Source organism: Fukomys damarensis, unplaced genomic scaffold (genome assembly GCF_012274545.1).
Source record: "Fukomys damarensis isolate Sample0158 unplaced genomic scaffold, DMR_v1.0_HiC HiC_scaffold_33, whole genome shotgun sequence".
Lineage (NCBI taxonomy): Eukaryota > Metazoa > Chordata > Mammalia > Rodentia > Bathyergidae > Fukomys > Fukomys damarensis.
Window position 1 is genome coordinate 6,409,514 of NW_022900945.1, and position 11,937 is coordinate 6,421,450.

At 42.0% G+C, this 11,937-nt stretch overlaps 1 protein-coding gene across 2 annotated transcripts in view; it reads right to left on the bottom strand.

Annotated features, from left to right (window-relative positions):
• Lrrc40 (leucine rich repeat containing 40) overlaps window positions 1–11,937 on the bottom strand; it is a 40,119-nt gene that overhangs the window by 10,285 nt on the left and 17,897 nt on the right. For both annotated transcript variants that reach the window (XM_010605117.3, XM_010605116.3), the window contains exon 10: window positions 1,541–1,652. In XM_010605117.3, coding sequence (XP_010603419.1) covers window positions 1,541–1,652 — 112 coding nt within the window. The remainder of the gene's footprint in view (window positions 1–1,540; window positions 1,653–11,937) is intronic.

Consider the following 11,937-nt stretch of genomic DNA (forward strand, 5'->3'; position numbering starts at 1 on the left):
GGACCCAAGTAACCCCCGGTACCAAAAAAAAAAAAAGGAAAAAAAGGAAAAAGAAAAAAGAATTAGCTTATATTTTAAATAAGATGCTCCTTTAAATTGTTTGAGAGAAATAAGTACAATAAAGTTAGAATTCAAATGACCTAAGATGTATCTTTATTATGTTTTATACTAACTAGGCTCTGTAAAAATTGGGAATGGTATCCCAAATAAAGCTGGATTAGTACTGTGTGATAGGTTCTTTTATCATTAACAGAAACCCTATATATAATATAAATGACCTAGCACAGTACCCCACGAATGGCATCCATTCAGGAAGCAGGGAACCAAAGACCGGGACGAAAGAAATCCTAAGCTAAGAATCCCAAGGCAGGAATGAAGTAGTGTCATCGACCACTGTGTTTGTGGCAGCTCATACAGAATAGGATACTTGCTAACCCCTCAAAATACCCACTGAAGAACAGGTAGATGTGCTGGATGCGCTGTGAGGAAGATGAGCTACATCGTCACGCTGTGTGAGACGATGAACACAAACGTAAGGCAGACAAAAACTGCCTATGTCAGTGTGGCAAAAGCACTTAGCTTACAGTAGTGATTTCTACACATACAAGCAAGAGCTGAAAACTATGTGAATGAAAAACAAAAACCTTGAAATAGAGATTGGAACCTGGCTGTCGGGGTGACTCCAACTGAGACATTAAAGGTACACAGTCAGACCCAGTGGGGCCGTGTAGATTCCTGTATGAGTCTAGTCACCTGTCTGACTGACTGACTCTCTATTTTCATTTTGAGGCAGCATCTCATTAAATCACTAGGATGCACAGCCTGAGCTCAAATTTACAATTCCTCTGCCTCAGGCTCCCAAATGCTGGGATTACCAGCCGCAGTGTCACACCTGGCTCGCATCTGCATTCTTTCCTATTGATCTCAGTATCCATACGTAACCCACTCACCGAAAGCTCTGACAGTACTGCTGAATCACTGCTGCTTTAGCCCTGAAAGAATACTTTACAGTCCCTTCAGTCCTTTCATAGATATCATCTTTCCCCAATAACTTCTATAGAAGACAGAAAAATTGTAGGCTTTTGTCTCCATTTATACTCTAACACAACTGTCTCAGTGTTAATGTATGTGCTACCAGAACACATTATAACTGAAAAATTATTTACCTTTTAGTCAAGTATTTCATTAACTAAATACTTGTTTCTTGTTCACCAACAATTCACCCTCTAATGTAAAACTTCTCTCCATGCTGATGACTGAATCAGAGAATTTTATTAGCAATATGGTCCCTCTTTCATTTTTTATCTTTGCATTATGAAATAGCTCAGTATTAAGGCATCATCAATCTCTTGGGCATAATAAATCCTATGAGGCCTGGGAAGTTAAGTTCATTACACTTTTATTTCATCACTGTGTTTGCACCTGCTGTTATTCTAAGTACCTTGATATTTTTCCTCACCAATTGTACTTTTGCCGAAGGACCTTTTTTCTCAGAAGCTTTCAGTGTGTTTTGTACTGTTCTGTACAGTGAACACCGTACCTGTAGTCTAATGACTTCAGTGTGGCGATGGCGTGGGCCCCAACCCTGGACTCGCTTGGTAGTGTCATGGCTGTCGTCTCCTGAGCAGAGTCACTGTGGGTAGGTCCAGCATCTGGCAAAGAAAAGTTACATAAAACCAACTTTTAGAAACTATTACATTCTCAATATTGTACACAAATAGCATGCATGATTTCTAGATACTATTGGTAAGACTGCACTTAAACATATATTTTATCCCCAATAATTAAATTATCACTGAGGGACAAAATAAAAAACATAATTAATAAAAAAACAAAGTTCTACAGTATGGCTTTAAAACCTGTAAGGAAATTTATTAATAAGAAAGAATTTTCACAGAACTGGACTAAGAAATAATGACAAGCAATCTTTCCTCTTACACAAAGCAAAAAAGCAAACAAAGCAAAGTCCTGTAAAGGACTTTGTTAACAAAGGAAAAGTACTACTTCCCTCAAATGTCTACCACATAGCATGCCTATCTTTGCAGTTAGGACACAACGAAGCTAGCTATCCTCACCCCCTTCAAATCTGGCAATATGCATACAGACATTAGAGCTCTTAAGACTTTGTTTCAGCATCTGCCAGACTTTGACAGCAGTGGTAGGTATTTCCCTACTGCACACACACTTACACATTCTCACACTATCAACCATCCCACTAAACTCCAGTAACTGTTTAACACTGCCATCGTATGGTCTATTTCCAGTACACAAACACAAGCACGCATGCACGTGCGCGCGCGCGCACACACACACACACACACACACACACACACACACAGCAAAGAAATGGCTTTGTGGGTTTGGGGGAAGAAAGATTTGAACAATTTAAAGAGAAAGTAAAGCTATGCATTTTCAACAATGTGGAAAAGATGAAACAATCCCAGAAATTGTGCATAAGAGCAGAAGACATGCCAGGAAAAAACAAAGAAGGGTCAATCATCTTGCTTTAGCCCAGGAGGCACTCAATAATACTTTTAAATATCAGTAAGTATATTCCTCTTCCATTGAGTTCCTCAATCATTCATTAATCATTAATGATTTAAATATATACAATTACAAGCTTATTATAAAAATGTCCACTTAAAAATACAATTACTTTCCATGCAAGTACAATATGGATACTTTATTCATAAAAGTAACATAAGACAAATGATAGAATGTCAAACAAAAAAGAATCAAGTAAATGGTTTGGTATTTAGAAGTTTCCTAGCAGTTTAATTAAAGACTATGTAATATAGGGTGAAGGCAAGGTGGGGGTAAGGGGAAAAAATGAGAAACAAGACCTGTCATGTAAAGGTACAAGATCCCAATGATGAATGTAACTGTACTGTATACTTAAAAAGTACCAACAACTCAGTAAGATTAAAAAAAGAATATGCAATATATTGCCAAAATTAAGTATAGAGAGGCAATATTAAACCGGCAAACCAAACCCAGCAAGATACACTTGATTCCAAAGATACTTTTATCAATCAGCATTAAATAAAATTTAAAAGGGAGGCGAATGTCTGGGGAAAGAACTAGTAAGAAAGATAAATTTATTTTTCACTATATATCTTTACATATAGTGTTTTTTTTGTTGTTGGTTTTTTGGTACCAGGGATTGAACTTAGGACCTTGCACTTGAAAGGCAGGCACGGTGCCAGTGAGCTAAATCCCCAGCCCTTTCACATATGGTTTTTAGAAATCATTTTCATTTACTGACTTTTTAATCTAAAAATCTATATAATAATTTTAAAATGTCAAACTGAAAAGGCCCACTAAATTGCAAATAGAATGAATAAAAGTAGATCTACACCAAAGTACAGTGGTATACCTTGGTTCATGAATGCTTTTGTTTAAAAACAGAGCGTCTGGCAAAATTTTGTTTTTGTCTGAAAACTGCATCCAGTGAAAATAGGGTGGCTGTCTTTTCCAAAATCATAGAACAAACTAAGTTCGTGAACCGAGGCACCACTATATAATTTTAGAATAATGGCAACAGAGAAAAGCTCCTAAAAGTTTCCAGGCGAAAAACTTTTAATTGTGCAAGTGGCTGACAGAAACAGCCAGATGAGAAGACAATAACAAAAAGCAGGACAGGAAGTATTGAAAAAACTCTCTGACTTCATGGCAAGTTAGGAGGGCGTAGAGGGTGACCAAGCTGAATGAGTGGCGCGTAACCTGGACCCTTCAGTGTGTCAATCCGTCCCTTTGCAGCCAGCAGACCCTGACTGCTCTGCAGGGCCATTACCCCAGTGCTGTGTGCACCTTGTTACTTGTCCATACTAGGATCTAGGAGGCGGGGACTAGTACCAAAGGGACTGATGAGACTCATACTGCTTTGGCTGGAGAGGGCAAGGCCGTGAGACAGTTAACACCAAGTTCCAGACTGCACAGTGAGTACCAAACAAACCAGGAGTACAGGGACACAATCTTCACATAAAAATGTCTGTGGTAAGCTCCAAAGCAGCAGAGTAATGAGGTGTGGAGTGGATCATAGAATTTGATAAGCCCCACCTTTCAAACAAAATCAAAGGGTTGCAGTCCATTCACTTAAGTGTTCTGCATTCTATCACATTATCCAGCATGGGAGGAGCTAGTATTGCCAAGAAGTGAAGATACACACAAAAATCACAAATCACAAAGCAGAATGGGTGTGGGATATTTCTGTAGGAGCTGTGTATTTATGGAGTGGGGAGAAGCCTATACAATCTCCAAGGGCCAAGTAAGGTCAAGCAGCCACCTCAGAAGGGACGCAGAAACTATCTATAGCTTCATGTCAGGAACAGGAGTGAAAACAACTCACTACCTTTTGAACATATCCTTTTCATTTTTAGGACTGTGTTAGTGTTTGATTTATTACCGTCTATTAAAATGAAAGATACTAAAGGAATGCTTCTTTTCTGAGGCCAGAGGCTGAGGGTCAAGGATTTGGAAATGGCCTACAGAGAAACTAACTGTGCTAGCCGAGCCCACAGACTACGGCCCGGTGGACACAAAAGGTGGCTACAGCAGGAGGGAAAAGCAGGCGGGGCTCTCAGAGGCTTGAGAGCTGGCGCAGCCAGAGAGCACACAGGAGGGCTGAGGAGTTGGAGTGGCTCAGAGTGTCCTCCCCAGGGCAGACGTCAGCACAGCGAGCCTGCACCACAAACTCAGGTGTCCAGGCTCCACCCAAATCTAGCGGCGCCAGCACTCAGCGTGCTAAGCGAGTTCTCTTTCTCTAGTCAAGCACCAGATGAGGACCATAAATCAGTTGTGTATAACTAGCAGCAACCCTAGGTCTGGTTCTGATTAAAGCATTTATTCTTAGACCCTGCAAGCTGTCACTAGCTTCTGTTCTCTGGCAGCAACAGCACTGGTGTGAGGAACATGGCTCAGAGCAGTCCGCCCTTGGTCCCACAGCATAGGTGGTTATTTTGCCCAAACACTGCCCATCAGTACACAACTGCAACAAAATGAGACTGTGATACCAAGGTACACAATGTATGCCCAATTTATGGGCAGTTTTCTCAGCTGCATTAATAAATTACCATAAACCCAGCAGGTTTTAACTTATTTTACAATGCTGGGGATGGAACCCAGGGCCTCGCATATTCTGAAGGAGGGAGTGCTCACTCTACCACGGAGCTATAGCCCCAGCCCAATGGAATCATTTTTTTTTAAAAAAAAAAAGAGAGAAATGTAAGATCCAGGAACTTCTCTTAGGGCAGAGACCCAATGTGAGTGGCCCCGTTGACCAGATCTGGCTACTTAACCCAAAAAGCCAAAATGGAAGAGCGACGGTGGAACAGGACAAGGGTTTATTCAGTGCAGCCCTGCGGGGAAGACAGGGGCCCAAGCTCCTCACCTGTCCTGTTTCAGTGGGAAGTAAGTGCCTTTGGCAAAAGTGGCTTCTCAGCCCTGCTGTATTATAAGTGCATGGTGCAGCAGGTCAGAAACCCTACAACAGGTCTCCCCGGGTTAAAATCGAAGTTTTTAGTGGGTCTGCGCTTGCCTTTGAAGGGGAGAACATTTCCTTCCCTCCCTAACTTCTAGAAGCCACACACATTCCTAGGTCCACTGCCTTCTTCCTCCACCGTCAAAAACGACACTGCTGAGCTCTCCCTGCCTTCAGTCATCCAGTCTGATCTTCTGCATCTCAGGGATATTTCTAAGGATCCTTGTGATTATGCTGGGCCAATATATTTTATCCATAATGATTTCTTCACTGTCAAGTCAGCTGATCTGGGCATGGGGCGTGTGGCTGGCATCCCAGCACTGCCATTTCCCTAGGCAATGACTGCACCTGGAGAAAAACCAGCAAGCACACAGGAGTCAGAGGCACTCAAAGTCTGTGGTGACCAATATGAACGTCCAGTACCACCTGGATGAGTCAAGGACTTTTCAGGGCAATTCCACAACTGCCTCCTCATGCAATTCTGATCCAGCAAGCATTATGTTCTTATTACACATAGAGATGTGCAGGGTCCAGTAACTACACATCTAAGAGTAATAGCAAAGGCCACTGTCTGTGGGCAAAAGTACTCTCGATTCAGCAAAAGATTAAATGTGAAAAGAATAATTATAATTTCAAAGCTATATTTGTCAGGCAGCAAGGATTTAAAAATTAACTTTTCCTAGTGGAAAATAAGTAACAGTCATTACAGAAGGTTTATGTAAACCTCACATAAACTACTGGGCCTCTGTTAGACACTGGAGAGATTATAAATCAGTACCCACCAAAACTTAATAAGCTTTTAAAAAGAACAAAGTATCTTTTACATTTAAAGAGAACAAAATGGGGGCTGGGGATTTGGCTCAGTGGTGCTGCCACCTGCCTTGTAAGCGCAAGGGCCCGAGTTCGATCCTTGGGACTAAATGAATAAATAAATAAATAAAAAGAACAAAATGTCTTTTACACATCGGAGTCTGAGGTATCTGGGGGAACACATTTCTGTTTGAAGCATCATAGACCAGTGCCCCGTGGTGACTTTTAAAATTCTCAGATTTTAGGGCCAGGGATTTAGCTCAGTGGTTCCACCGCCTCCTTCCAAACAAAGTACAAGGTCCAGAGTTTGAGCCCCAGTACCAAAAAAAAAAACACGACTCTCAGATCCTCACATAGGGTCCCTCATTTCACTTCCAAGTTTTTACCTCACTCCATCAAAACCTCTTGAATCAAATGATCCTCACTATCTTCAGTCTTAACCAATTCAATTTCTACCTCTGAAGCAGACGGGGTAGTTAAGAAGCAGGGGAGAAGCTGGGCATGGCGCTGTACACCTGTAATCCCAGAACTCAGGAGGCTGAGGCAGGAGCATTGCCATGAATTCAAGGCCAGCCTGGGTTACACAGTGAGTTCAAGAGCAGCCTGAACTGTATCACGTCTCGAAAAGAAAAAATTAAAAAGTACCAATGAAGTGGCTCAACTTGTTCTTCAAAAGCTCTAGAAAACTTAAAAGACAAATCCAATTTTACTCAATGTTTAAAGGACATGGACTCTATTATGCCAAAATCCTGATTCTACTAAGTTAAAAAAGTCCCACAAATGATTCTTACATTGCTCTGGAGGTGCACATAGCCTGAGTTAGCTTTTCAGCATTGTGACCAAAGACTGAGGTGATTCGCAAAGAGGCAAGACTTGCACAGGCTCATGGTTTTAGAAGTTTCAGTCTCTGGCTGCTTGGCCCTGCTGCTTTGGGTCCACTGTAGCACAGGACATTCCATGAATGTGCACATGGCCAAGGTGGCCGGCTCACCTCATGGAGGCAGGAAGGAAGGAAAGAGAGGGTTCTGGAATCTCAGTGTCTCCTACTAGGGCTCAGCCCTAGGAACCCGACTTCCCCCAGTGAGGCAATACCTCTACAAGGTTCCACAGCCTTTCCAAAGCAGGCCAGACAAGGGAGCAAGCCTTTGATACAGAGGCCCTTGGGGGACGGTTCAGATTCCAGCCACAGCACAGCCTGATCCCTCACTGATCAGCTTCTTCACTGAAAGCTGATTTCTTATAAGAACTAAGGCTGTGCTTTGATAAGGCAAAGTCTTGGTCTTGACTCATATGTATGCACGAAACTGAGGTCTATTTGAAATCAGATTATGCGTAAATGTATTTGTTCTTCATATGATTATAGCCCTTCTAACTTAGCCAATGCGTGCTTTGAAAAATTCAACTTAATTATCTTAAAGTCCACAGAACTCAGACTATATTTTACATATACATACCCAACCAACTAGTGTGAGAAGAAAGAGTGGTAAAATGTCAGTAAAGTGAACAATCGGAGGTAGAGGAGGTCAAGAACCTGGCAGGTTACACACAAAAGTCATGTTCTTTCAGGCTTGGAGCACTGGTACATTTCTCTTCTGGTATTCTTTAAAGCTGGTGAACTAATATTTTTTCCCACTGCATTTCTTACAGAAAAGAAAGCTAGTCTTTGTGCATTTGGCTTTTGCTTGGTTTTCTTTTGGTTTGCTGTTCTATTTGAAATAAACTCTTGCTGCCCCAAAGGTATGAAAGGAGAACAAATGAGAAAGAGAAAAAGAAAGAATGAGAGATAACATGAAGGGCTGAAAGATGAAAGGGCTACACAAAACAGGTGAACACAGACAGAAATTCTCAGGAAGGTATTTTATGGACACTTGGTCAGTGTGCTTTAAATTACTGTTTCCTTCAGTTTTGTTCTCTAGATAGAATAGTATTTCCCAGAGGGAGCAGGGAGGACAGGACAGGGAGAGGAAGTGATGCTATGTGTACTGAGGGCCTGGGACAACTGCAGGGACTGTGTAGCGAAAGCAGAGACCAGGAGAAATACATTTCCCAGAGATGATCTGTGTCAGGACAACGTGAGGAGCTCTGCTAACCCACTTCTCAGAAAAACTGGCCAAATCCGTAAGAGGACACCAGCACCACCAGCAGCAGCAGCAGCAAAACCTATGCAAATTCAGTGAGGTGTCTCTGACATCCAAACTAAGCCCACTCCAGCCTCCCTCCAAGCTTGAGCTCAGAGAGGCAGATTCCCGCTCCAGAAGGCTGAGAACACAGGATTTCCTTTATCCTCCACTCCCAGCCAGAGGCTTTTCCCTGGAGGAAGCGGTTCTCACCCTGCCCCCAGCTGCCTACTGCTAAGTCTAAGTCCACAGAGCAGGGTCCAGAGGTGGGGGGCTCCTCTCCTCCACCAGTACCCTTTCCCCTCCCCTTCCTGCTGTGTTTCAAGCACTCATCAACTGCCCACTGCCTCCAGTGAGTGCTCTCAGCTCCTGGCCACTGCGCCACATCCAGCTCCCTGGCCCCAGAGATTACAGCTGGGGGGAAGGAGGCTATGGAGCTGCTCCTAATCTCCTCCCAGGAGAACAGACTTCTTCTGCATCAAAGCAGTGGAGGTTGTGGAAAAGAGCAAGAAAGAAGAGATTTTGGTACCCGCATGGACAAGCAGCTCACAGGAGAGAGGCAGGAATAGGGTAGCAGGAAGCAGGCAGGCACTGCTGTACTATGCGGCTGCACTCTGGCACCAGCAGAGTAGTTTACTTATTAGGAGTGAGAGGTCCAGAGAGGCCCCACGAAGGGGTTGGATAAAAGAAAAGAGCCCACCCCACGGTATGCGCTAATTCAAATAACTAAGCCAAGTGTAGAGATGCAAAGGCAAACGCAAGCACAAAAGGACAAAGGGTCGGGATGAGAAAAGAGGGGACGAACTTTCCCCTCCAGGAAGAAGATGCTCATCCCAGGCTGCTGACCATCTACCAGCTTCTCTCCACCTCCAAACTTGGACCTAGACTTGAGAAAACCCTAAAAATACAGATAACCGGTTTCTTTTTAAACTCTTTAAACTCATCTCCTTTAAAACAAGTCCTCACACTCAGCCTATCTATAGAAGGTCTAGACACAAAAAGCATGGTGGACTTTCTCCCTCCTCTTGGGCAGCAACCCACAGCTTTTACTTCATTTTTTTCTAATAAACACACCTAAATTCCTCCTCTCGTCCTCACATTTACTCTTCAAATTTTGAGAGACAAAAAAACTCAGGTTTCTACAAAATTAACTGTCAGTAGGTTGGGTGTCTTAAATGCACTTCTGACAGTGTCAAGGAAAGATGGCTCTCATCAGGCAGTAACTCCATCACAACTTGAAGAATATCTCCACTATCAGACAAAATAGATTTTGAAATAAAAACGATTGTCAGGAATATATTTTAACAACATTAAGCAACACACCATTAAACAACAAATAAGGCAGAAGACATCACAAGAGAAGCAGGGAATACTTTGAGAGGTGATAAAATACACAGAAGCATGTAAGCAGCAGCTGAAGTTGCGCTTGGAGGCAAATGTACAGTTATTAATGTCTATATGTAAAAAAAGAAAAAAGCTTAAATCAATAACCTAAACTCCAACTTTAAGAAACTGGAAGAAGAAAAGGAAAAAAACTAAGTACAATACAGACAGTAATGAGAATGGAAGTTAATGAAACAAAACAGAAAAATAATATAATCAATAAACTGAAATCTGGTTCTTCAGAAACCTTAACAAAATTGACAAATCATTAGCTAACCTTACAAAAGTAAAAAGCATAAACTATGAAAAACTGCATGCAAAAATCAGATAACTTGGATAAAATGGATATAAATTCCTAGAAAAATAAAAACAAAACTAACTTAATGAAAACAATCTAATATGTAGAAATATCTGTAATATGTAGAAACTCAGTACTCAAAAAAAAAATGGCCACAAAGAAAAATCCTGCGCCTACACAGTTTCACGAGTCTTACCAAATAATCAAAAAAATTAGTGAAATACTTAGAAGATTCTTCTAAAAAACAGAAGAGGGAATATTTCCCAACTCTCAATATTTTATGAGGCCTATATTAGTGATACCTAAATTAGACAAAAATATATGCTGAAATTAAGAGTTAATAACCCTTATGAATACACACATAAAAATTATCAATAGTAGCAAAACAATCTCTTTTTGTATGTTATATATTGTTTTTATATGTAAAAAAATTACATATAAAAAAATTACACAGAACAAAGATGGCAGAGGAGAAGCCAGCAGCAAATCACAGCTCCAGGACCTTCACTGACACATCTGGGAAACTACTACTTAGCAAGGACAAAGAGAAGAGCTCTAGGAATCAAGAAAGAGCCAACCTGAAAGAGAAAAATCGGGAAGAAACAGAAGACAATGCACAGGAAAGAACAAAGCAGTGTGGAACATAATCCTGGCCCCCAGGGAAAGGGGGACCTGTCCCTAGAGGCACAAGGGAAGCCTGGAGAGGGTGGCACCCTAGTGACAAACACCAGATGCAGCAGTCCCGGCCCTGGGGAAAAGCCCTAGTTCCTGTAAAGGGCAGACAGTCTGGGGTGGGTAGTCGAAAGTGACTCTCCCCTCAGCAGACTAGCTAAGAGAGGAAACCCTTGGAGGCACACTTAGGAGAGACATAAGCAGCAGCCATTTGGGGATGGGGTTTCTTGTTGAAGACTCAGCTACTCCAGGAATGAGAAGTACACAGTCTCTGGTGGGAAAGGTCTGGAGAGAAGAGGGGTAGTCACAGGTCCCCTCAGATGCTTAACAGAGGGACCTCAGGCAGTATTCCACAGTGAAGAACCTGCCGGTCCTGAGTAGTTTTCTCAGGGGCCGCTTGGCCCTGGAGCCTTCTGCTTCTAGCACAGAACTCAGTGATCTGTTCTTGCTTTTTCCACCTGCCAACTTGCTCAAGGATCTGCCTCAGATTTCTGGAGAAAATAGCATTCTATGCATGGATTTCCCCACTCATCTTGGGATAATGGTTGCTTAACAGAAATGCTTATACACAGGTGCAATTTGCAGGAAGTTCACCCTGGCTTTGGGTCCATAAAAGTATCATTATTCTGATGTGACATCTGACTTGTGTCACAGCAATTGACTGTTGTCTGGAGGGCAAAGACTATCTGCAGTAGAAAGAAAACGTTTTCATTGATAGGGTATCAGTCTTAGAAAATTATTTTAATAATTTTTGGAATGCAAAGGTAGAAAACAAAAATTGCAGAAGGATGTAATTATGTACTCCTTCAACTGTGCTGACTGGCAGTTCTGGCTGTGTGCAACCCAGAGCTGTAACTTCCACTGTCAGCTACTGCATCTGCCACTGAGTTCTGCAGCAGTTTGCCTGCCATCCAGGATACACTGGTATAAGAATTATTTTCTTCACGCTCTAGTCTATCTCTAGTTTACTGTGACAGACGTGAAATGAAAAGTAGAGTTTATCACACTTCTGGTGATATTTTAAAATTTAGTAACTAATGATTAAAAATAAATACATTACTTTCATGTTTGGTACAAGCTCATGCTAAGTAATCATAAATTGAAAATGTCGGGCCAGGGATTTAGCTCAGTGGTCTGGTGGCCTGCCTTGCAAGCGCAAAGACCCGAGTTCAATCCCT